Source organism: Balaenoptera ricei, chromosome 15 (assembly GCF_028023285.1).
Source record: "Balaenoptera ricei isolate mBalRic1 chromosome 15, mBalRic1.hap2, whole genome shotgun sequence".
Classification (NCBI taxonomy): domain Eukaryota; kingdom Metazoa; phylum Chordata; class Mammalia; order Artiodactyla; family Balaenopteridae; genus Balaenoptera; species Balaenoptera ricei.
Window position 1 is genome coordinate 19,179,201 of NC_082653.1, and position 26,261 is coordinate 19,205,461.

At 41.6% G+C, this 26,261-nt stretch overlaps 1 protein-coding gene across 1 annotated transcript in view; it reads right to left on the reverse strand.

Moving 5' to 3' along the window:
- Positions 1-26,014, reverse strand: part of TOP1 (DNA topoisomerase I) — an 87,140-nt gene extending 61,126 nt beyond the window's left edge. The window contains exons 1-2 of the mRNA XM_059898059.1: positions 25,603-26,014; positions 25,253-25,277 (exon numbers count right to left, since the gene is read on the reverse strand). Of these exons, the coding sequence (XP_059754042.1) occupies positions 25,253-25,277; positions 25,603-25,635 (58 nt within the window). The 5' untranslated portion in view covers positions 25,636-26,014. The remainder of the gene's footprint in view (positions 1-25,252; positions 25,278-25,602) is intronic.
- Between the last annotated feature and the right edge of the window lie 247 nt (positions 26,015-26,261).

The following is a 26,261-nucleotide window of genomic DNA, read 5'->3' on the forward strand; positions in this document are numbered from 1 at the left end:
TTGAAGCAATCTAGAAAAAAGTGATAACACAAACGGATTGAGAAGAAAGGAGAAAACGTAAAAGCATGTTGAAAAAGAGGAAGTAGAATCCAGTTCCAGGAACTCACTGGTATGTGTAATCAATAAATGCAGGGGAAGAGTCAAAGAAGACTCAAAGACTTTAAGTCGAGGTGACAAGAACAAGGTGCCTTGGAAGAAGACACAGGAAAGCTGTGCAGAACAAAAATGAAGAGAACAAAAAGAGTGAGGAAATGATGAAACTAACTGAAGTCATATTGTATTTAAGGTAACACTGGGACATCTAAAGATGCTGGTCAGAAGAGATGCCGATATGGGCACGATAATCTACATCCCCCATAGTGAAAATGTTTGTAGACAGCATACTAATGGACTTGAAGATTACTTTTAGTACATACTCTTTCCCTTAACTGGAATTCATCTAAGAATAGATATTGTTAAAATGTTTTGGAGAAAGGATCTTGCCACTTCAAGCATCTGTTAAATGCAAAAAGAATTGTTTTGAACTTGACTGGTAGATTAGAAATGAAAGGTGCAAACCACCGTATATTAAGTCACCAGAAAACCCCATTCATTGTGAATTCTGGTCACCCAATAACCTCTTGATGACAGGTGTTTCAAACCCTAGCCTTCAAAAATTCAAGATAAAGACATGGGAGGAAGATCGATTCCTGAAATACGGCAGCCTTGAGAAGACGTTAACAACTAATTCCTTTCACTCTAACTTAACTAGAGTTACTCCCTAAGAATAGATATGTCAATGAACAGAGAGAGAGAATAGGAATCAACATTTTCTGTTATTGTCACCTAAGATGTTCCTTGAGGTTAACAAAGATTTTAAGTAAAGAGACTTCCAAATGACAAAAGAGGTAAGTATCTGTGTCTTCTCAGATTGCAGGAATAGTTGCTGGCTAGCATTACACAGTGACTGGATGGATAATGTGCAAAACAAAAACAAAAAGCAAAAAACCAACAACCTTTTACTACTAGATTCAGAATTATATTCTGAGGGCTGATTCAGTTCACAACTATTTTGAATGTATTCCTAAATCAAAAGCATCCTGCTCAAGACTCATCAGACACTCTGCCCTCAAGGAGTTTACAATCCAGGAAGGTAATTAAGATATGAACCCAAACAGCCATCGGCAAGCAAGAGAAAAGGGGCACTAATATAGGTGCTGAACCATGCTAGAGTGCTTACACTGTCTCATTCAATTTTCTTACTACTCTTATGATAAGGAAATATTCCCAATTTCACACAAGAGTAATAGTTATCCCTTTCTAAGGGTGCATTCTGCACAAGGTAGTATGCTTTATGTATTACCTCTAGTTTTCACAACTCTGGGCAGTACTGATTTCACCAAATCTAATACACATTTTTGCCTCTTAACATCTCTGAAAAGGTGCATATGGTTCGTATAACCCCCATAGAGGGGGAATCTGGCAATATCCAGCAGAACTAACTCACATACTCTCTTTTAACCCAGCAATCCATATGTAGGAATTTAGCCTGAAGATGTATTTTGAAAGCAGAAAATTTATGCTGGTCTATGTATATGTGAAGGCAGAGAAAATTAGGTCATCAGAGAAGAAACCTTAATTTTAGACTTGCTAAAATGGATTAAAATTCCTTTCCTATCTCCAAAAATCTCGGATGTCAAATGATTGACCTTAAAGCTACACTGTTTGTATTGAATCATGATGCTCCTATATTTAAAAAGGTAACAGACATTTTCCTAAATGTCTACACATGAAACACACGGGTGTCATTACCTCTGTCTCTTACACCATGGTAGAATTTTCTACTTTTCTGCCCTGTTATTTTTTAGAAAGAGTAGTAAGGTAGTAGGATTATGAGCATTTTGAAACAAGTCTTAAGAGTAAAAATAATGAATCTGGGTTACCTGCCTCCTTTGTTTCCAAGTGAAAAGTGATATAATGAGGAGAAACAATCTGATTCCACCAGAGAACAGAAATAAAGAGCCTGGATCCAACAGGGCAATGAGGCGTTAACACAGGCTTCCTGGAGGAGGCAGTGTTTGAACTAAGTCTTACTAAAGGCTAAGAGGGAGTTAGCAAGGTAGAGACAGAGAGAGGGAATTCTTGGCAGATGAGCCATGAAAGTCAACTACCTATTATTACTATCATTATTGTTGTTGTTGTTGTTGTTATTATTGAGAAATGTATCTTCTCATGATTGAGCAAAATTAAGTGTGATGTACTTCCTGCCAGCTAGGAAATGGTAGAGTTGATTCTTGTCAGGGCATACAAGAAAATAAAATCCCAGAGTTATATTTAATTTGCTTTTCTAAAGCCATGTGTCCCAAAAGCAGTTTCTTAAAAAAGATATAGATACACTTATACTGCTTGTAGCTTTAGAGTCCCAATCCTCTGCTTAGACAGAAGAGAAACAAAACACCTAGGAATAAGAAACTTCAGTATCAAATAAATCCAGCAAAATTTGATCCAATTGTTATAAAGTACCTGAAAGCTGGCTTAATCCCAGGATGACAATGAAGCTGCAGGTCTGGAAACCAGGTACAGAACCAGTCCCAAGTAGCCAAATCAGTATCAAGGTGTAAGATGAAGAGTTCACTCCTCACAGGGAAACCAGACACATATACAAATTATATGAAAAGGGAAGCCAAGTCCATAAAACACTTTGTTAAATATGTTCAAGAATGGGAATTCCCCGGCAGTCCAGTGGTTAGGACTCCGCGCTTTCACTGCCGAGGGCTCAGGTTCAATCCCTGGTCAGGGAACTAATATCCCACAAGTCGCTCGGCAGGGCCAGAAAAAAAAGAAAAAAAGTTCAAGAACGATGCCGTTAGAACAAAAGATCATAGTTAAACCCTAATGACGATTAGAGACATAACAGACAAGCACAGAAGGTTGGAAACAACCTCTGAAGGAAGCAGACAGGTTCAATAGAGTGAAAAAGATCCGATTCAAATCTTGTTCTACCACTGACTGTATGACCTTGGGTAAAAGTCACTTAACTACTGGGTCTATAAGGAGGCAGCATAGGTCAGTGACTAAGAGCTTCAAATCTGTTCATCACTGACTTCATACCTGTGATCTCGGTAAACTCACCTCTCTTATAGATGAAGAAATTGGGGCTCAGAAATTTTAAGTGACCTGAAAGAATTTTAACTTCAAAAGTCAATCAGATTCTTTGTGTATGGTTGTAACAGAATTCCTGGCTAATCTCCACAAAATTCCAAACATGTTCACAACTGTCAATAAGGTACAATTGTTACTGACCCCTCTTCATGATTAATTTACATAAAACTGAAATGAGCCTACCCAATCATTCCAAATAACTTAGGGTTCAGGTTTTATACATGCATTTAAGGCGGCAACCATGCCCATTCACCTTGCCTGACCAGCCAACGATAAATAAAAGGCTGTCTGATTTTCTTTCCTGGATGCCGCTTACGAAGAAAGAAGTAAAACTTTGGCCTGATCTAACAACCCTGTACCCAGAAGCCTAAAATACCTACTGGTTTTAAGGGATACACTGCTAAACCAGTTAACACCCCCAGGTAGAAATATGTGCATGAGTTTAGCGGTTATCAGCAGGTGGCTAACAGTGTTACCAAGCTTATTGCAAGCTACATAGTGACTTATGTAGTTGCATAAGTCACTAATGCAACTACAATTCAACCCAAGCACAAACATTTACATTTTGTTAAGAGAGAAAAGGCAAAGGAATTGGCAAAGATTTCTGACCATTTTATCAACTGCTCCATGATCTTTAAGGATTTTACCACTCCAACCTTCTTCTAAATGATTAGGGTAATCAGATCAGGGCAGGAGAGTCCTTTGCTTCCTTATAAACAAAAGCAGAGACTTTTCTGGTATAAAGAAGGGTTCTTTGCCAAGCTTTGAGGCAGACCTCTTTACACCGACTTCTGACAACAGGTTTTGAGACTTAAAGCAGTAGCTGTAAAATATGATGGGCTCTTCCTTCAAAGATAGTCAAGTGTGTGGAGGATGGGGGTGGGGAACAGTTATTCAAACAAAAGATGCCTTCCCCAAAGAGGCCCTCAAACAACACTGTCAAAGATAATCTCTGCTCATCTCTGACACACAAATATATAGCCAGTGCATTAGGAAAGTGGACAGTGGAACGATTTGGTTGAAAAAATTAATTTTCTAGGGACTTCCCTGGTGATCCAGTGGGTAAGAATCTGTGCTTCCAATGAAGGGGGCCCAGGTTCGATCCCTGGTCAGGGACCTCGATCCCACATGCATCCCGCAACTAAGAAGCCTGCATGCCACAACTAAAGATCCCGCGTGCCATAACTAAGACCCAGCGCAGCCTAAATAAATATTAAAAAAGAAAAAGAAATTAATTTTCTAAAGAAGATATTCATCACCTGCTCATTTATTAAATCACTTCTATTGGGATAAATCCTTGTATCTTCTCCTTCCTCCCTGACCTTTAAACCCATGGATACCACATCCCCAGAAGCTGGAGTTTTAACAAAATCCCCATTTCTACTTAACACTCTACATCCAGTACGTTCTAACACTTTGAGACTGTTTTTGTCTAGGACAGATAACAAGCTGGTCTCAATGATAAAGACTGGCATCCGGGAGTGTGGTCAGTATCAGGGGTGTGCAAGAATCTCCTCAGGAACTTAATGCCAAACTAAAAGCAGTCACGAAGACCGAGAGCCTGTCACTGAAAGGGGGATGGGTTGAGGGGGTGAGAGAACTCTACCCTTCCCTCTCTCCCCACACAGCTGTCTAAATTCAGACTTTACCAATGTTGATCTAGTTTCAATCCAGGAAATCCAGTCTGTGATCCATCTTAATGGGTGGCCGATTTCAATTTGCAGCCCATGGAAGAGTCCTTATCACTATTTTACAGTGATTCTCACTGACAACATTTCCAAAATTCCAGTGCATAGTTAATAGCTTTTCAAAGTATGCAAGACAGAGGCCGTTATGGCTAAAAGTTCAAAGAGCTCTGGAATTTAAAAGAAAAATGTTGGGAGAATTCAGCTCTAAAGAAAGGCACTAGTAACATTTCCAATTTTTAAAGTCCAAATTATCATTTGTTCTCCCCAAATGTGTATTGTATATAAACGAGACCTTTTGTCATGAACTGACTTGTTCATTATTGAAACTAATGGGGTTTCCTCATTAGGGACCTAGTACTCTCAAGCTAATAACACAAAAAACTCCAGCGAGAAAATGCAGATGAAAGTATTTCTTCTTCTCTCCTTAAAGAAGCTGGGGTTCACAATATTCATTCATTCAAATATTTACTGAGTACCAACTCTGTGTCAGGCATTGTTCTAGGTGTGGCAAAACAGCACCAAGTCTCTGGTCTCAGGAAGTCCCATAATAAGCATCATAATCACCCCAACTCAGCAGCTGTTAAATGAGTAACTTTGGAAAGGGAGGGGAAAAAAAGGGTCTCCATAAGGGTCTCCCAAGTTTCCCTGGACTTGGCCCCATGAAGTTCCAGAATCAGACTTCAATACTGCAGCTGGAAGATACCTTCATAAGAAGTGATAGACGCCAAGTCAAAGAAAGGGTCAAACAATCAGATGAAGGTTGCCAAATATTCTGCAAAGTACTTAAGTTTTTCTCCTCAGTGTTCAATACTTGGTAAAATTTCATCATCAGAAACTTAGGAGTACAATGCATTAAAAGACTAAGAGTTGCTCAAAGATAGAAGTCTAGCATTTTCCATTTTGTTTTTACCAGCTCTGCAACACAATCTCAAATTCTAAAACCAATCACAACATCTTCCCAAGTGTCTATATGCTTAGAAGAAATGCCACAAACTGACTTAAAAACACCTAAGTGGACCTATCTTGGTTCTTAAACATCAGCAATTCTGTACGACTAGTGGCCAGATGTTGCTCCATGCCCTTGCCTTGGAAAAGACACAACATGAAGCAGCCAACTGGTTTGCTTTAGGCCTCAATCTCATACAAAAAAGGGTTATATGGTCATAGGATGTTTTCTCTTCCAGTCCACTTCCTCATTTAAACTGGACTCCTTTTATGCTTTTACAACACTACAATTACCTTAATCTGTCTTTTCAGTCCCTTCCTGTCTATGCATCCTATTTTAACTTGTTTTATAACCTTCTCTCCCATCCTACTCCTTCCATTATGCTCCTTAAATTCAAGTTCATCCTCCTCTCTTCCTCTGGCTCTCATACCCAGGGACCAATTGATTACATTAAAAATAAAAAAACATGCAATGTCATGACGGGGTCCTAGGTAATTTATTTCTCTACTCTGGTCTCAAGTTTTCTAATCTGTAAAATGACCTCTACTGATCTCTTACACTTACAGTCCCAAGAATTCTATGATCTTTAAAAATTGTTTTAGTTCAAACGAATTAGGATAAAAAGAAAAAAATCTAAATGCTTAAGAGCAGTGGTTCTCAAACTTTCCTATGTATGAGACCTGGAAATAAGATCATCCTCAGATATGTGTATTTTAACACAAGCTCTCCAGGTGACTATAATCTATAATCATATTTTGAAAAACCCTGCCCTGTCATGTCTTGGTCCTTTGAGCAGTGATTAATACCAAATACCAGCCACCTACAATAATGGACATGCTACTGATTTTATTTTCAGCTTCTACTTCAATTGGGTCTCTGTTCCTTTAAAAGGCAGGCACAAGGTGCTGAGTCAGTCCCTGGGGATTTTTTTTTTTTAATTTACAGCTGAGAATATTAAGGCTCTACAATTGAGGAAGAAAGAGGTTTTCACCTGCTACTTTCCCAACCCCTATATGAAAGGAAGAAGGAAGAGCTACATAAGGGGTGACACAGCTACCCCAACTTAGATAAGGAGTAGGGTAGTCAGGTGCTTTAGAATAGAAATTTTCTTTGTTGTTTGGATATTGGGCACAGACGTGCTTAGAGACAGAGGTAACTTGAGTCCTGCCACTGGGACTCAGTTGAGAAGATGAATGACTGGAAAAAAGATAGAATAAGACTTAATGAAGCTGCAAGCTCACAGTAAACTTTTGACACTTGGCTTATACAGATTCCTCTGGAAGCCAGAGGCTACCAAGTTCTATGAAGAGAGTCCCGTGAGCTTCCTGTGATACATACAAGTGCGAATCAGCAAGGTAAGCAACTGGCACTACTCACCAAGCCAGGGGTCAGCAAAATTTTTCTCTAAGGGGACAGGTTAATAAATAGTTTTAGGCTTTATGGCCCATTCAATCTCTGTTGCAGGTACTGAACTCTGCCACTGTAGCACAAAAGCAGACACAGATTATATGTAAATGAATGAGCATGGCTGCATTCCAATAAAATTTTATTTACGGACACTGGAATTTGCATTTCATATAATCTTCCTGTGTCATGAAATAATATTCTTTTTTTAAATTGAAGTATAACTGACATAACATTATATTAGTTTCAGGTGTATTTAATAATTTTTTCCCCAACCAGTAAAAAAATATAAACACCATGGGCCATACAAAAGAAGGCACATTTTGCAGAACTCTGCAATTACTTAATAGTGACTAGAAACTATCCCCAATGCCCCTGTAGAGAGAGCAGTGCCATTCTGAAGCTCGGTGTGTAAATGAAGAATACCCTCCTTGCTTTACCTAAGGCTTTCTCCTAAATGATATCCATGCTCAGCCTGGTTCCCTTTTCTCTCCTCCTTTCAAACAGCCCATGAATGGCCATACTTGATTTAAAAGTGGTTAAAATCTACTTGCTCTACAAAACTAGACAGAGTCAGTCACATGAATGAGAACTCTGAAGGGGAGGCCAAGGCTGAGCCCACTGCTAATTCTGCTTCTTAAGCAGCAAGCTAGTTAAATTTGTTATTTATCCCCCTTGAAGTGGTAACAACATCACACTTGTTCACACTCCTAACCACCTCCAATGAAACCCCTTAGTAAATAAGCGGACTTCAGAGATCCTTCTAAAATAAGGGGGTTGGGGGGTGGGGGGTCTAGTAAATCCCTGGTTAACAAAAAGATCCTTTTTCTTGAGTACTCAGATCAACAGAGGTTTTACTGATTTTTGGAGTAACTGGCTCCAAGCACAAGGTGAACTGCTAAAAAATAAATTATCCAGGGGTCTCTGCTGCACAAGCCGGCAAGCCTTCCTTAATAAGGAAAGGATTACACATTAAACTGTAACAGAGCCTTCTAGTCAATGATATTAGTCTGATAAGGATCCACTGTAAATGAAGGCAAGTGCTCTAAGAAATGCAAGTCCTTGGTCTGATACCACACAGGTCACTCCACTACAACCCAGGATTCCCAAGAGGCAACTGAGTCACCCAGGCTCCCCTTTACCTTGTTTTGTGTCACATTTAAGAACTCAAGCTGTGGCATCAGACAGGCTTCGATTAGCCTCCCAGCTGTGTGGCTTACTACTAACTACATAGCCTTGAGCCTCAGTTTCTTCAAAAGTAAAGTGGAGATAATAAATGTTCAAAATTCAGCTACTTATTTTATCCCAATTCCATCTTGTCTTCCCACCCCCAAAAATAACAGATCATAATTTGAAGCTAAAGCTGAAGGAAACTGGATGTGTCCCTGGTTTTTAAGCAATTTACTCAAGTTATTTTCTAAGACCTCATACGTTCACTGTACGCCAGTGGTCAAGGCTATAAAATCCCACTTTGTTCCACCAGACTAAGATTGTCTGGCTAATGGTGGACTATAGATTACTTATAAGTAAGTCAACACTCACTCACTATGTTCACTGTGAGCATGCAAATGACAGGAAGACCCCAAATGGGGTGGAGAAGTTGAGTTCTGATCTGCTTTTACTATAAGCAGCACCTTGGGTGAGTTAAAATCTTGGGTGCTATTTGCCTGCCTGGACAATCTTAGATTCTCTACCACTTATAGTCGGACATTTACTTATTACTGACTACAATGGAACAAATATGAATTAACTCCTTGTTATAGCAACATACTAAAAACTTGCAATTTCAAATTAAGTTGTGAGCTAAAACCAACCATTTTAAAGGACAGTGATCCATAAAGGTATTATATGTAAACATAAGTTAATGTTTCTGTCAACTACAAAACAGACATGACCTATCTCATAGGGTTGCTGAGATAAAATGAAAATTTATTCAATCCGCAGGTACCTTAAATGTTCACCTTTGTGTAGCACTAAAGGGGTCAAGTAAAATGGAAAACTGTCTGAACTTTCCAACTGCTTTGGTAAACTCAACTTTACTTACCAGTCATAAATCCTCTTAGCATGTCACCCAGGATAAGGCAATGTAGACATACAGAAGGAAGTTCGCTATTCAAACTCATAACACAAATTCATACCTGTTTTGGATTTTGAAGTTCCAAGAGCCCCAACCTCCCATATTCCAAGTAAAATCTAAACCCAAATCTCTTTGCTCTTATCTAAATTTTACCTAGAGCTGTGCTGTCCAATATGAAGCCGCTAGCCACATGTAGCTACTTTAAATTAAAAAAAAATAAAACTTGAAAATTAAGTTCTTTGGCCACACTAGCCACATTTCGAAGGCTCAACAGTCTCATATGGCCAGCAGCTACCATGTGGAATAGCACAGATCAAGAACAATTTCCATCATGACAGAAAATTCCACTGGACAGTGCTGACAAAACCAGGATTGAGACTTCCTGTGTCCTGATGCCTTGCCTAGCACTCTCCACTCCACCAGCGGCTCCTCTGCTGGAGCCCAGTCAGGGGCCTTCTCCCTACTCGGCAAGACACTATGCTGTGTAGTTCCTTAAGGTCAGCCGAAGTTTGCCGTCTCAAAAGCAGGCCACTTCTGCAGAGTTCCAGGGGAATCAGAGACTCAATGAGTGCTGCCCAGAGAACATTTCAACTAAGGTATTAGTCCACTAAGGTATAAGTTAAATCAGATAGAGCAATTATTTTCAGCTTCAGGAGTATGGCAAGGAAGTCCCATTTTACTAACTCATCTTTGTTCTCTAAATGCAAGACAAAGTTGGAATTTTTTACTTTTGCCTCTGAAAGTAATTAACCAGTACAAGATCCTTAGGAGGGTTATTTGCATTTTACATACTCTTCTGTAGTGAGTAATGTTTTCACAAGGACATCTCCATACTGAAAATGCTTCTCCTTTCCTAGGAGGCAGAACTTAAAAGAGAAAAAGGACTTGTCTAACCTGAAAATGTACCTTCTCAGGCCAGCTCAATTAAGACAGGCTCATTCCTGCAGGCTTGCCTTCCTTTGCTTCTATTAAGTGGGCCCTTAATGCCTGGGAAGTAGTGAAAGTGACTACAAACCTCCTGACTATGCTGCATAGGAACCCACCAGCTCGGCCTAAGCTGCCCATTTCCAATGGGCGTGGGCCTCAAATGGCCCCAAGTCCACACCTTGTCTGGCCATAAAGGTTATCAAGTGTGTTGATGCGTTACTTCATGCATCCTATTACTAATTCAGCCGAGGGGCCCTTTTTGTCTAGACTATCACTACTGACTGCTTGAAATGCACGGATCATTCTCTGGGTAACTAGCTACAGAAAGTGTAAGCATGAATATATATATGCTCTTTAGAAGCTTTTCTGGTGCTAATCATGTAATTGGCTCCTTTTTTTTTGCTCCCATTTTGAATTACTCCAAATTCCTAACTACAAGGAAGTATAAGTATCAAACAAGTATTGAGGCCCAGACATGGGCCTTGTGAAAAAACAAGGAACAATGTTTAAGAGGCTGAATTACCACAAAACTAGTTATAGGCTTCATGTGAATCAGAGTCATAATCTGCTCAAGGCCACCCAACTACCGAGAGTTGAACCCAAGTTTATCTAACTCCAAAGCCTATGGTTTCACTGGTGAGCACGTGGACTTCATCAACCGTCTTTCATTCCTCCTAAAAATGTGAGAGGCGCAATAGGAGAAGGTGAACTTCAAATCTTACTCTATTCCACTGGTTCTGAAACCTCAGTGTGTATCAATCACCTGGCTGACTTGGTAAAACCTAGACAGTGAGCCCCCACTCCCAGAGCTTGAGCCAGTAGGTTTGCATGAGGGCCAAGAATGTGCATTTCCCCCAACAAGTTCTCAGGCAATGCTGATGCTGCTGATCAAGAAACCACACTTTAAGAACCACTGCTCTATTCAAATCCTCCCATTTCAATCAGTGCCATCAGTAACTAAAGACCCCTAGTTTAATCTAAAGATAGTGACCTCCACAGGTTAGACCCACAGCATTCCACTAAACTATTCTCCACGTAATGTTCTCAAGCCCTGCCTTAAACATCCTAGGAATACTAGTATGAAAACTACCTCTCACTCTTTGTGCTCCACTTAGTCAACCAATCTTAAAAGATGACATCAGGATCATATAATGGCTAGTTAAACATGGAAGTAGGAGAAAGGGTTAGGATTCTGATGAGACACATAGTTAAACAGCTGCAAAGGCAGTTAACTATCTCTGCTATTTATCTAAATGCTCGTTGAAAGGTAGAAGATACTTATTTAGAGTGGGATAAGTAATAAGCTTTTAAAAACATATGGAAAACACTGTTCTGGTGCCTTTTTAAAAATTCTGTAAATTTAATAACTGGGCCAATGGAGTACCTTAATCAAATGAAACAAAACAGATCTTAGCCAAATAAAATAGTTCAGATAGATCAGTTTCTCCAAAGGTGACTTATGGGTCACCTGTATTAGAATCATTTTGAATTGTTAAAGATATATTTAAAATGCCGATTTCTCAATAGCTCCACAACAGAATCAACTTCAAGGCATAGGACTAGGAATATGTGTTTTTACCAAGCACTCCCAGGTAATTCTTATGCAAATTAGCTTAAGAACTGAAAACTCAGTGTGAAGCTCTCAATGTTCCTCACTTGATTTTCAACCAGTTGGTGAGCTAGGAGAGAGGGAGGATCCCATTTCACAACTCAACATTTGTTAAAAGCATCTGTATGGACCATATAAGATGAGATCGTGCTCTTGCCCACTTCCTAGTAAGTAATAAGCCAACCACGTAAATTTCTCCAGCCTAGAATGAAAAATTGGAAGAGGACAACAAAGGCTCAGTGAAAGCCAGAGAAAAGTGGTTACTTCTGGCTTGGGGTTAAGTGTTGACTGCAGACAGATTTCACTGGAAAGGAAACTGAGTATCTAAGACTATGCCTTCAATATTGAAACAGGCTCTGAGATGTTTCTAACTCTCAAGGAGTTTACAATACTTAATGCCTTCCTAAAAATTGACAGGAAAATGGAGATGATATACTTATTTAAACTGTACCAAATTCTAAACACTAAGGAGGCATTCCAGGGTAAAAAGGAATATCTTAACAGAACAAAACATGATCATAGACTTCTGGGATAAGAACACACACTGAACTTTATTTCTGGGAAACAGGGTTGCTGCAGAAGGCCTTTAAAAAAAAAATCAAGTTTTCAATAAATATACTGAGCAAAATTATCTTCACTTTTGTACAACAGCACCTACTGGCATGCATATTTACACATGTGCAATCAGGATGAATTGTTTGATAGTCCGCTAGTCTTACTTATGCGAACACTTTCACTGTTTTCAGTCTCTTATAGACATATTTCATCATATTGTACTATAACTTTAAACTCTTCCCCTAAAAATTTGAGCTTACTCTTCCCCTAAAAATTTGAGCTTAACACAAACACTACCTGACATCTAAATTCTAGAAGTTAGCTCCAGTCCTAAATAAGTTCTATAACATTTTCAGGACTATTGAGGGAAAATTTTTAGCTTCTTGTTTGCCCAACTACAATCTGTTTCCCCAAAGAGAAAACAAGCACATTTCTGCTCATAGACAACTTTCCCGACATTCTGAGATTAGAAGGGTGCTAACATCTGTAAAAAGATTATAAACTTCTGTGGAAGCGCAATTTTTATATTACACTGCACTCAAAGGAGGAAGAAGGTGATTTGATTTTTAAGTGGAAAGAGTAATTAATTATGGTCAAACCATCATCAGCTGAATCTCCACTGAGCCCACCCGGTCTGTCGTGGACTTCTGTAGGCAAAGGGAGCTAACTGGGAGACTTCTCAGAGCTGGGCTGTGTGGCCTTGGAGAGCTTTCAGTTTGGAAGTCAAGTGTAACAAGCCAGCAGTTACAAAGACCAGCCAATTTGTATTTCTCCTCCCCCTTTTTGTTCTTTCCTGGTTAACTAGAACTGTGAAAATTTCGATGTTAAATAGCAAGAACTACTGTCATTGCATCTACTCCTGCAAAAACACACTGATTGTAAGAATAAGGCAGAGTAAAGCTAACGTTTAGTCTCAATCGGTTTTCTAGTGTTCAAATCACTATACATAACACTACTATGTACTCTGAACCTTCCTCTGAGGAGTTTAACAGCTTTCATGTATTGCCCGTATCAAGACACTTCATGGATTAGGAAGGAGTAACAATAGTAATATATTTGAAATGTTTCATAAAATTAGTTTCCCAGGACTTTAAGTCCTGAGTCTAACCTCTAAGATTTCAGTTCTTCAAATTTAATAAGATGGTGATTTCACAGCTTATATTTTAGGCGATGCAATTCAAGGATTTAAACTATTTCAAGCAAATACTTGATTAGCTACTGTCATATGAATCTCTTGCACAGAATGTGAACGTTTCTAGTCACCATGACAAATGTACCTGTTCAGGGAAACCTGAAAACTAATTTCCTAAAATTCATGCAAAACAGGTATCTGATACAAAAAGATAATGGAAAATACACAGAACTTAAAACTAAACTTTTATTCTTCTATTCCAGGTGAAAAAGTTTTAATGAGCTTATAGGTATCCTAAAATTATTTTTTCTAGAACAGTTATGAGTTTGGACATCTTTGGAAATCTAAGGTCCTAGGTTTTCCAATTCTTTCCAAGGAGAGAAAAAAAAAAATCTCCTAGGATTGGAAATAAATGGAGACATCACTCTTTTTCACTGATAGTGAAGCATTAGCTGCCAGAAAGTACCTTCCGTTCCCGCTTACCCTGGTACGACAGGAGCCTTTGCACTGATGAAAACACATGGAATCTCAACAGAGGAAGTAAAAATACAGACCTGCAACTTACTAACTTCAAAGTGTTCCTTCTGAGAGCCCTATGGGTTTGTCTTGTTCATCTGTATCTAGTCACTACAGGTATTTACTTTGTGAATGTTTAAATAAATGAATATGGCAACTTAAAGTTTCCATTTGCAATTAAACATGAAAGTTTTAGCTTCCTAAGTAGATCTCTTAAATACTGCACCATCCCAACCGGGCAAAGCGGTATGAGAAACAAAGCGGTTTGTACACAGTTACAAAGCAAAGCCGAGTCAGCACCCTCCTGAGCCCGCCCATCTCAGATTCACAGCAACAGTATCATATTCAAAGCTCCCTAGTGACCCTTCCCCTTGAGTAAAATCTCACAATACCCAAATTTAAGGAAATTGAAGACGTTCCCTTTGTACAGAAGACTAATGAAGCAATCTCTGAAAAGGTGCTTGGGTGATTTTTTTTTTTTTTAATTTAAGGACTGGCAAGGAACTCAAAATTTTGTTCTAAGTTTTTACCTTTACTAAAGTAATCCTCGGGACTTCCCTGGTGGCGCAGTGGTTAAGAATCTGCCCACCAAGGCAGGGGACACGGGTTCGAGCCCTGGTCCGGGAAGATCCCACATGCCACAGAGCAGCTAAGCCCGTGCGCCACAACTACTGAAGCCCGTGAGCCTACATCACGTGCTCCACAACAAGAGAAGCCACCACGAGAAGCCCACGCACCGCAACAGAGTAGCCCTCGCTCACTGCAACTAGAGAAAGCCCGCGCACAGCAACAAAGACCCAACGCAGCAAAAAATAAATGAATAAATAAATAAATAAATAAAGTGATCTTCACATGCTATTTTTTTTAAAGGAATTCCTTTATTTTTATTATTTATTTATTTATTTATTTTTGGCTGCGTTGGGTCCTCGTTTCTGTGTGAGGGCTTTCTCCAGCTGCGGCAAGCGGGGGCCACTCCTCATCGCGGTGCGCAGGCCTCTCACTATCGCGGCCTCTCTTGTTGCGGAGCACAAGCTCCAGATGCGCAGGCTCAGCAGCCATGGCTCGCGGGCCCAGTTGCTCCGCGGCATGTGGGATCCTCCCAGACCAGGGCTCGAACCCGTGTCCCCTGCATTAGCAAGCGGACTCTCAACCGCTGCGCCACCAGGGAACTCCTCAGTATTAGACCTAGTTTAGATGCAAAGGACTAAGACTCAGAGATTAACTTGTTCAAAGACCTCGCCATTGAGCAGAAGTGCAAGAGCTCAAATTGAAATATCCTTTCCACTATATTATGGTTGCCTGATTTGGCGGTGGGTGGGGGAAGACACGTGGATCCCCTCCCCACCCAAGACTATTCACATTCTTAATCAGAGAAAAATGATATAAGAGAAAGAGGTCTAAGCTCTGAAGACTTTTAAACCCAATCCTATTTCTGACACTCTAACATACGGAGGGCAATAGAGCCATGCAGTATTAATATTCACCTTCTCACTGTTTTTTTTCCTATGTACTTTAAGAACCATTTGTTCCCGAGATATTTATCTTTTCAAGACTTTATCTCTGAGACTCTTTAAAATTAGACCCTGTGGTGTAATTTTGATCCTACAAAATTATTTTCTCTGGACTACCTTTAATTGAATATTAATTTTGAAGTCTGTTCCTGTTGTGATGCTACTCTGATAATCTTTTTGATCCATGGTATAAGATCTCTACTAAGATCCATTTGGCTTAATTTAATGTACATTAGTGAACACATCCCTAACTAACTTCGGTTTATCTTAAGTAGTACTTCCAAATTAAAAATTCAAGGCAATTCAATAATCAGCATTACCTAGACTTATCAGCCATTACTAAAATTTTTTTCCATGGAATCCTCCAAATGCCTATACTCATGCACAATTGTTAACACGGAGTTTGCTACTTAAGTTCTCATACCTAAGCTTTATTATCTAAGGCACTTATTCCCAAGAATTACTATTTCACAGCAAGTTGAGCTGGTCACTTTAAGCAACCATCTGAATAAATGAAAAATAAAAGTAATTCTCAGGTGCTTTGAGTCTTCTCAGTTTAAAAATATTGGGGTGGGGACTTCCCTGGTGGCACAGTGGTTAAGAATCCGCCTGCCGATGCAGGGGACACGGGTTCGAGCCCTGGTCCAGGAAGATCCCCCCACATGCCACAGAGCAACTAAGCCCATGTGCCACAACTACTGAGCCTGTGCTCTAGAGCCCGCGAGCCACAACTACTGAGCCCGTGTGCCACAACTACTGAAGCCCACGCGCCTAGAGCCCCTGCTCCGCAACAAGAGAAGCCACCGCAATGAGAAGCCCGCGCACTGCAAGGAAGAGTTGTCCCCACTCGCCGCAACTAGAGAAAGTCTGCGCGCAGCAACGAAGACCTGATGCAGCCGGAAAAAAAAAAAAAATTATATGTATATATATTGGGGTGGCAGGTAGTAAAAGAGTACCCTTTGAAGAACCATGATGACGGAAGACATACTGAGTTCTGTGGTTTAAAAAAAAATAAAAACAAAAACCACAAATAATGAACTAGGCATTTCACTGATTAAATGTATCTAAAAGATAAATCCCTGGTTATCTTTCTTTTTTAATTGAGGTATAAATGACATATAAGCTCTGGGTGACTTTTATAGAAAACCCATAATTCTATTAAAAGGCTGAGAAATTACCCACATCAATACACTTCCTTCATTTCCAAGCCCACCTTTATTGCTGGAAGAAGTTCTTTCAGCAGTAACCACCTTGCCTTAGACTTATTCTTAGAAAAGTAAGAACCAGCTATACATTTGGCTCCTACTTAGTCCAAACCTAGATATAGATACACCATTTTTTATTTTACGGTGATTGCTTAATAGTCAGAAGAGAGCCACATAGGCTATGCAGTTCAGTTAGGTAAAGACTCTATCTACCAACTCTAGTTATGTGTTACTGTTCACTGTGTAAATGTCAGGAAGATTTAAAATGTTAACAGAGAATACCAGTGAGGGAAGGAAAGAGCCACCAACTCACTACTTCAAACCTAACATTCAAGATAAAGATCCATCTCAGAGCAGAAGCTGTCTGATCAAAGTTTAAATTTTAAAATGTGGGTAGAGAGACACCTTCATATACTCATTTAAATCTCAATAGCTTGTGAAGCATAGAAATATCATCCTTGTTTACAGATGAGAAAACAAGGTATACGTATGCTAACGCAAACATATACAATCTAAAAAAATGGTACTGATGAACCTAGTGGCAGGGCAGGAATAAAGATGCAGAGAATGGACTTGCGGACACGGGGGCGGGGGGGTGCGGGGAGGGGAAGCTGGGATGAAGTGAGAGAGTAGCACTGACATATATACACTACCAGATGTAAAATGGATGGCTAGTGGGAAGCTGCTGCATAGCACAGGGAGATCAGCTTGATGCTTTGTGACGATCTAGAGGGTTGTACAACAGAAATTAACACAACACTGTAAAGCAACTATACTCCAATAAAGATTAAAAAAAAAAAAAGAAAAAGAAAACAAGGTATAGCGGCCAGGGCAAGTTTCATAGTAAGAACAGGGACTTCATCTAGATTGTTCTGATTTCTACTCCAACTTTCTATTTTACCACAGCTGCTCAAGAGCACTGTATCTCCCCAGAGCCTCCCTCTTCATCACTTATTCCCCTACTTCAATAGCAATCTGGTTGCAGCCTTAATACCATAGCATCTCTTGAAGATATAAGGGGTCTAAGGCTATCTCTAACAGCATATAATTAAGGGCAGCCTGTGACATCTTTTTTTGGCTGCGCTGAACGGCATATGGGATCTTAGTTCCCCAACCAGGGATCGAACTCACGCCTCCTGCAGTGGAAGCATGAAGTCTTAACCACTGGACTACCAGGCACGTCCCGGCTGTGACATCTTATTAGAAGCTTACCAATTACCACCTGACTGGGGTTTCTGGAATCTGGACTAAGGCAGTATGCTACCAAAAAGGGGAGATGAAAGGGACTTCCCTGGTGGCCCAGTGGTTAAGAATCCGCCTGCCAATGTAGGGGACACGGGTTCAAGCCCAGGTCCAGGAAGTTCCCACATGCCGCGGAGCAACTAAGCCCGTGCGCCACAACTACTGAGCCCGCGTGCCACAACTACTGAGCCTGAGCTCTAGAGCCTGCGACCACAACTACTGAGCCCATGTGCCACAACTACTGAAGCCCGCACACCTAGAGCCCATGCTCCGCAACAAGAGAAGCCACTGCAATGAGAAGCCCACGCACCACAACAAACAGTAGCCCCCATTGGCCGCAACTAGAGAAAGCCCGCGTGCAGCAATGAAGACCCAATGCAGCCAAAAATAAATAAATAAATAAATATTTTTTTAAAAGATATTTTAAAAAAAGGGGGAAGATGAGAAGGTTATCCCACAAATCTATACTATTCCCATTAAATTCAGATTTATTTATTCTTTTTTTTATTTTTAGAATTTTATTTGTTTTTTTATACAGCAGGTTCTTATTAGTTATCCATTTTATACATATTAGTGTATATATGTCAATCCCAATCTCCCAATTAGATTTAATGAATACAAAAACATAGTGTCTACCAAACTCTCAAAATTAGTTCCCTTCCTCCCACTTCCCCTTCTGCTGCCAAGCAAGAGCTCAGATAGCTGACTACAAAGAAATAAAGGGGCTACCTTATAGGAGTTGGGTAAAGCAAGGGGGTCTTAGCCAATGAGATTCCCTAACCCACTGATCTTGAAATCTGCTAGATCAGTCTTCTGCCCAACCAGTACTTTGCCTACAAAACTTTATAAATCTAGGCATTCGTATCTGGTAGCAAGATTAAAATCTGGACTTTTACTAAGGGGCAATGAGTACACTTCTAGTGTATTCTAGTGTAGGAATAACCTTCAACTTAAAACTTTTTTTTGGTAAACTCCAAATAGCCAAGGATATCTCCTCCAAGAAGGTTTCTGCCCTCTATCTTTCCTAGGCTGTGCTGAGAAAAATACAAAGAATATTGGACCAAGGGTTGGCGGATGTGTTTTTGTTCTTAAAATACAGGAAAATGTCATAATACCCAGGGATCTATTAAACTTGTTCTCAGCAACGTCAACAACAAAGACGAGCGAATTAAAGTCCTCAATTATGCTGACTGCTTTAACACCTTTTGTTGAAGCTTATCTAGGTGTGTCTCAGGAATGCTAATGAACTGAGTTCTTCGGTTCCTTAAATCCACAGAAACAAAGTTAACTTCAAAGGCTCAGAAAGGAATTAACAGACAGACTGGTAGAGATGCACCTCTACCCAATCTAATGAGGAGGGCAGAAGGGAGATGTAAATAAAAATATTTACTATACATTTCAGAAAAATTCTCAAAAACAGTACAGAAAAGTAAAGTTGGCAGGGAGATAACTGAGTGGATCTAAAAATATAAGACAACAAATTAAAAACGAGTACCTACCAAAAGAAATTTTAAAAAGTTGCCAATATCCCTTGCCGTTTCTTTCTTAACTAAACCTTAGAGACATAAATGACAGATAAAGACACAATACAAACTTTGACAATGGGTGGTCTAGCTTGATGATATTACAGTCTGTATACCCTAGACATATACTTGCGTCACTTCTCTCCCAGTCTGAAAAATATTTAGAATCTTTCTTGAATATACAGAATAAATATCATTTTAAACAATATCTACTGCTGCTAAAATCATTTAGCAAATTATTAGTCATTTCCTACAACACTACCCAAAATACCATTAATATCTAACAGATATTCCACTCTAAGCTTCTTCCCACCTAATAAAGCCAAGGCTACAGCCACCATCACCACTCCCCGATCTTTATCCCCCTGTGCGGTACCCAGGCCCTATGCTATCAACACAGAGCATACTACACATTGCCCACACCTAGATAGGCAGGTGGTGGGGGAAGGGCAAAGGTTGGCAAATGCTACTTCTTCCATACCAATGGCCTCTATTTTACATTTCCTACTTCAGCTACTGGCCTGAAGCCATGGGGATGGAAAGCTGCTTCACAAACTTCAGATTTACAAGGCATGGAAACAGAAGACTTGTTCCAACTATTACTACTCAAAGTTTAAACACAATCTAAAAGCCTCCTTTAAACACAATATCTCAATCACTTCTAAAGGGCCAGTTGGGAACTTCTCCCATCCCAAACTTTTTACCTTAAGAAGCCAAATTCTCAACTGCTTGCCCAAATGCCCTCATTTCACAAAGTTAATGAATTCAAAAATAATTAAGGGGCAGTCAGATAATCTTAACCACAGGATACAGAAAAGTTAGTGAACTGACTCTCTTCCATCTCCAAATGCAATGAATGGACCATATTTTACCTTTCTTTCAAGACAGTTTTTTAACTCAGGATCCCACATCAAATACTCATTTCAAGCATTTCCATAGCCTCATTCAAAAGTAAATAATTATATTGGAATCCATTTTTCCCAGTGAACCTAGAACTTTATTGGAGTTCAACATAGTTTCATATGGAAAACACGCAATCCCTCACAAAACACTTCTGGAGAAGTAACTTTGGGTTTGAAGAAAATCAGTATTCTGCACTGAAAGTATGGCAAAAGCTGTTAAAGACCAATAACATACGTATGCACTCATACCCAACTACTAGGAAATAACATGAACAACTGCAGTATGTCTGAAAGTTCCTAAAATGAAATACACCCAGAAAGCAAAACAGAATCATGTCCGATACCATTGGGAGCAACAGGTAACCGTTACTGTGATTAACATACAACACATATTCACAAGCTCAGAAGTCAGCCATGTTTTCTGCATGCCCCCACACACGCCGAAAACAAACAAAAACCCCCAAAAGCCTAATTTTAGAATATAAGCTTTGAGACATGTTAAGAATCCCTGGCACTTGTATAAATGGATACTGACTCACTGAGACCTAGCACAAACTAATGAATCTTCAAATTCTCACAATTCCCCGTTATTATGCTGATGTTAAAGGAAAAAAGCCAGACTCAATTCTTTTTTTGCTACTATTGGTTAAAATGAGATTTTGGAACTGACCCTGACTTCCTATTTTCCATTTTACTTTATCTACCTACCAAAGACAAGTATGAGTTAATTATACAAGCAATATTATCCAGTTTTCACTTTTTAAACCATGAGGTATTTCTGATTTAGTAACTACTTGATTTTCTTGTTTTACCAGCAACGTCGGAATCTAAAATTTGTTTGTGAGTTCTGACATGCTAGTAATCTAAAAAGCACATGTTGACAAGCAACTCCGTTTCATCTATAAAGATTCTACAGCAGCTCACTAATTCTGAAAAGGTGCCCCTAAGAAATCTGGCTGCAGTGGAAGGAAGGACAACACTGGAGCCCAGAGCTTAAGTGTTTCTGGATGGAGAGGAAGACGTGCCAGATTTCATTTGAAGGTGCCATCAGTTTGGTTTTAAAAATGTGATGGGAATTTTCAGATGGCCACATCATTAGCTTTCCCACCTGCCACCCCAACCAGTGCCCAACAGCACAGGAGTATAACTATCTGTTAGCATCAGAAACAATTTATATTTAATTCCATCATCCAGTTTGAATCCACTAAGCTACTAGAATCAACACAAGATAATGCCAAACAATGAGCCCATGTAACATTTCTGAGAATAATCACTGATGAAACCAAGCATTATACTTTATACTCATGCCAGGGAGGAAAGAACCCTACTACTCCAGAGTAGATGGGCAAAAACATCAAGCTCTTGAAACAGCAATAGGACAACTGACCCCCAACCTGATGTTACCATTATCAACACTACAGATAATTCAGTAGTCTGCACAGTACTGTGCTAACGATTCAGCCCCACTTCAGTGAGTGCTACCAACACCTAGAAAAAGAAGCCTTTTCTCTTAGGTATAAGAGATTATGGTTTCTGCTCCTGAAACTCCCAGCAATACTTTAAATATAAACACATTTCACAAATAACAGATTTTTCCCAGCAGTTGACTATGGGCCGGAATGTTCTGAATTCTATACGAACAGTAACAGTTTTAACTATTGTAAAGAATGAACTCCAAAGGCAAAATATCTTTTAGCTCTTAGGGGACGAGGGCAGGCAAATGAGGGAGTTTTGTTTTAACATTATTGGCACAGTTCATCTGTAAGATGGGTTAGGTCCACTTAAAATCATGTTTAAGCAAACTCTTAATACAAAGATCAACAATAACTTGTCTGAGCATAATTAAACATTGATTTTTATCTTTTAAAAACTCTTTCATAGTTACATAAATCAATCACTAGTTACTAATGTATTACTTAACAGAGCAAGCATACAGCTACTAATACTACATCTTTCTTCTAGACAATATTTACAAAGATAATACTCCACTGTCAGACCCTCAGTGTGGTGGGGAAGCAGTTAAAGTGCTTGTTCTCTTGAAGGAGCAGGTTTAGATAAAAAGCAAACAACAAACTATCAAATCTTTCCCTCTTGCCTTTTTCAGCTCTGTAAGACAGTAGAGATGAGGCAGCTTTTAATTTCTTCATACTAGAATCATATATAGCATAGTGGCTAAGCTTGTGAGCTTTGTAGTGCCAACTCACTGCCCTTGGGAAAGCTAGTAAATATACCTAAGGCTCAGTTTCCTTATCTATGGAAATGGAGATAATAGTACCCAACTCATAAGGGTTCTTCCAAGAATTAAACTAGATGATACAATGGAAAGAACCGAGATTCATGCCTGATAGACAGTAAACATTCAATAAATATCAGCAATTATTGCTATTACGAGTGAAAAAACACATTCTAAAAGTCAATAAAGCCAGTTTACTTCGGTCTCTACAAAAACGGCACTGAAGAGCAATAACCTACCCAGCCTACAATCATTCACATATTCAACAGTTCCTTTGTACAACCTAGGTGAGAACCATGGAGGTTAACTTTCTGAGGAGAAAGGACTACACTTTGTTTCATTAATAGATACATTACTTACTCAGCCCAGTCTGAGGTCAAAAGAACACTTATTCTGTATTAAGATCTTACCTTCCGGGGCTTCCCTGGTGGCGCAGTGGTTGAGAATCTGCCTGCCAATGCAGGGGACACGGGTTCGAGCCCTGGTCTGGGAAGATCCCACATGCCACGGAGCAACTGGGCCCGTGAGCCACAATTACTGAGCCTGCGCGTCTGGAGCCTGTGCTCCGCAACAGGAGAGGCCGCGATGGTGAGAGGCCCGCGCACCGCGATGAAGAGTGGTCCCCACTTGCCACAACTAGAGAAAGCCCTCGCACAGAAACGAAGACCCAACACAGTCATAAATAAATAAATAAATAAATAAATAAATAAATAAATAACGTAAATTTCTTTAAAAAAAAAAAAAAGATCTTACCTTCCTCCAAGAGAGGTCAAAAGGACTTCTTACATCCTCACCTGCCACTTCCTTTCTTTGCTCCCACATCCCAAAGAAACATATCTACACTCTGCGGTTTTCTGAACAGCAGGGGCCTCATCTCCCGCTTTTAAAACCCTGATAGGTTGACTAAACATAGTTAAGAAATACTCCAACTCCTGACACTCAGCACCTAGCCTTGCACAACACCAAGCCCAGAAGCTACCTCCTCTGAGAAGTTCCCCCACCTCCAGACGAAATTAAATCCCCTAGTCACCCAAAGCATTTTGGGTATAGATTTGTCCCAGCACCGACCTTATAATTAACTAATTATGTCTCCCCAGATAGACTGGATTGAAGGCAAGAGCAGCACTTTGTGGCCAAAGGTTCAGCTCTAGCACTAAGCCCAGTGCCTGGCATATATTAGGTGCTCAAGAAATGCTACACTTTAACCAGATTCTCTCCTCGCAGAGTACCATCTCTTGCTGGATGCCCTACTTCAAAATCTGAACATAAGGCTGCTCGCAGTAGAGCAGGCTAACACGATGGACTGCTGATTACCACATCAGAAAACCTAGTCATCAGCTTCTCCCATTGGATAGGTTCCCAGAACCCAAACTCAACTGAGCAGGATTATGTACCATCAGAATCAGTGGGAATTCCCAGCACACTACAGAGGGTACCTTCTCCTTCAACAGGATTGTTGAAAAGCTCGCAGGGTGAGCCTTCTATTGGGGGAATCTTCACTCGGTAACTGAAGTGGAAATACTCAAAGAATAAATGCCTTGATTTGGCTGAAAAGGGTACAAAACATAAAGGTCAGGCAAAAGCAAGCTAGCTCTCGATTCCTGAAAAACAGCGGCTTCTGAAAAAGAATGAACAGGAAGCAGGGGTGGGTGCTGGTCATCTTTGTTTCAATAAATAAAATCTTTTTTTCTACCCCACAGCCCACGAGAAAAGCCTAATACACCAGGCCAGATGAGATGCTCAGCAACCTTTCCTCCTGACAACTACACTAAACTGCATTTCTAAAAACAAAACAGTGCCTTAGGAACCACAGCCCCACTGAAGTTCTAGTCAGTAATACTTTAATTAAAAAAAAAAAAAAATCAACATGCCTGAGCCCAACATTTACAATGGATGGCCAATAGAGAACTTGCAAACTTTCTGAAGGCAGGTACCACTACCTTTGCAAAGAACACAACTTGGGGAAAGCAAACTCAAAATATAAAGAACTCCACAAAGGAGGGCTTTAGCTTTAGAGCCCTATTTCCTACCATAAACATCTTACCAGGGAAGGGGAGAAAAAAAAAAATCAACAGTTGCCAAAGAGTATCTTTCATTCTGGAAGCAGAAAAGGAAACAAACGAAGCAGTAAGAGGGAATAACACCCCAAATAAAGTTCTCCTTGGGAAAAAACAGTAACAATTCAGGCTCCCAACCTTCCCCCTGGTGAGGTCTGTGATTTACGTGGCTTTGCTCCGCAGAAAGCTTTTTCTGGGCAGCTTAAGGAAGGAGCCGAGGGAGGGAGAGAAAGAGACATAGGCACAGAAAGGAGAGGAGAGAGAAAAAGAAAATGGCGCAGAGACTAAGTCCCGACTGTCGACAAGGCGACTTTCCCGGGAGGAATCCGGGCCCGGAAAGGCTGCCAGAGGCCCGGCGGCGGGCGACGCGGGGTCTCCGTTGCCCCCTCTTGGGAGGGCCGCGATCTGGGGGCGCTGGGGTCCCCGGAAAGGGGGTCCAGAGGCGGCCCGATGGGAACAATGGGGCCGGTGAGCGAGGAGCCGGGACTTAGTCTCTGGGACGCCATGTCTGTCCTCTGCCCGGCTCGGGCCGGGCGCGGGGCCGGCGGCCGGGGGGCCCGGGGTCGGGGAGGGGGCACACTCACCATTCAGTCGGAAATCCGCCTCGATCTGGGGAGAGAAAACGAGGGACTATGAAACAACAGGCACATTCACCCCGCGGGCGGCGGGCGAGCGCGCGCTGCCGGGGGCCGGGCCCACCCTGTGCCCCCCGGGATGAGGGGGCCCCTGGAACGGCCTAAAGGGCCAGCCAACCCCCCTAAACTGTAACTTGGCGCCTTCCGCCCGGGGCCCGGGGAGCCGATCTCCTCTGGCCGGCCACCCCTGGCGGGGGGCTCCGGCCTGTCAAAGCGGCGGCCGGGCCGAGGCCGGGGCCTGCGCCGGGGGTCGTGGAGGGTCGGGGCGGGGCCGGGGGCCCGGGCGGGCCGGGCAGTACCTGGGAATCGTTGTGGAGATGGTCCCCACTCATGTCGGCCGGAGAGGCGAGCGCGGCGGAAGGCGAGGGGCGCCGAGGAGTCGCAGACGGTCGCGGCCGGCCTGTTCGGGCGGACGGGGCTCCCGGAGGCTCCCGGAGACGCGGGTACACGGCGGCGGGGCGGGCCTGAGACTCCCGGAACGGCTGAGGCGGCGAGCGCGGCGGGCGGCGAGGGGCGCCGAGGAGACGCAGACGGTCGCGGCCGGCCTGTTCGGGTGGACGGGGGCTCCGGGAGGCTCCCGGAGACGCGGGTAAACGGCGGCGGGGAGGGCCTGAGACTCCCGGAACGGCTGAGGCGGCGACAGCGGCGGCGAGGCTGACTGCTGCCGGGCTGGCGGCGACAGCAGACCCCAGCAGTTGTGTAACAGCCTAAGTTCGCATTTCGGCTCACTGCGCCTGCGCGGCCGCTTTTAAATGCGACGTCCGTGACGTCAGAGACTCCGAAAGGAGGACGAGGATTGCGGGACCCGCCCCCTCGCGCTTCCACAGGCGGACCCGGCTTTGCATCGCAAGCCCCGCCCCTAGCCCTCGCGCGCCGATGCGATTTGCATAAGGAGCTGACTCCGCCCACGGCCGCCCACCCTGTGAAATCTCTTCCTCTCCCAGCGCCTTTTCTCGGG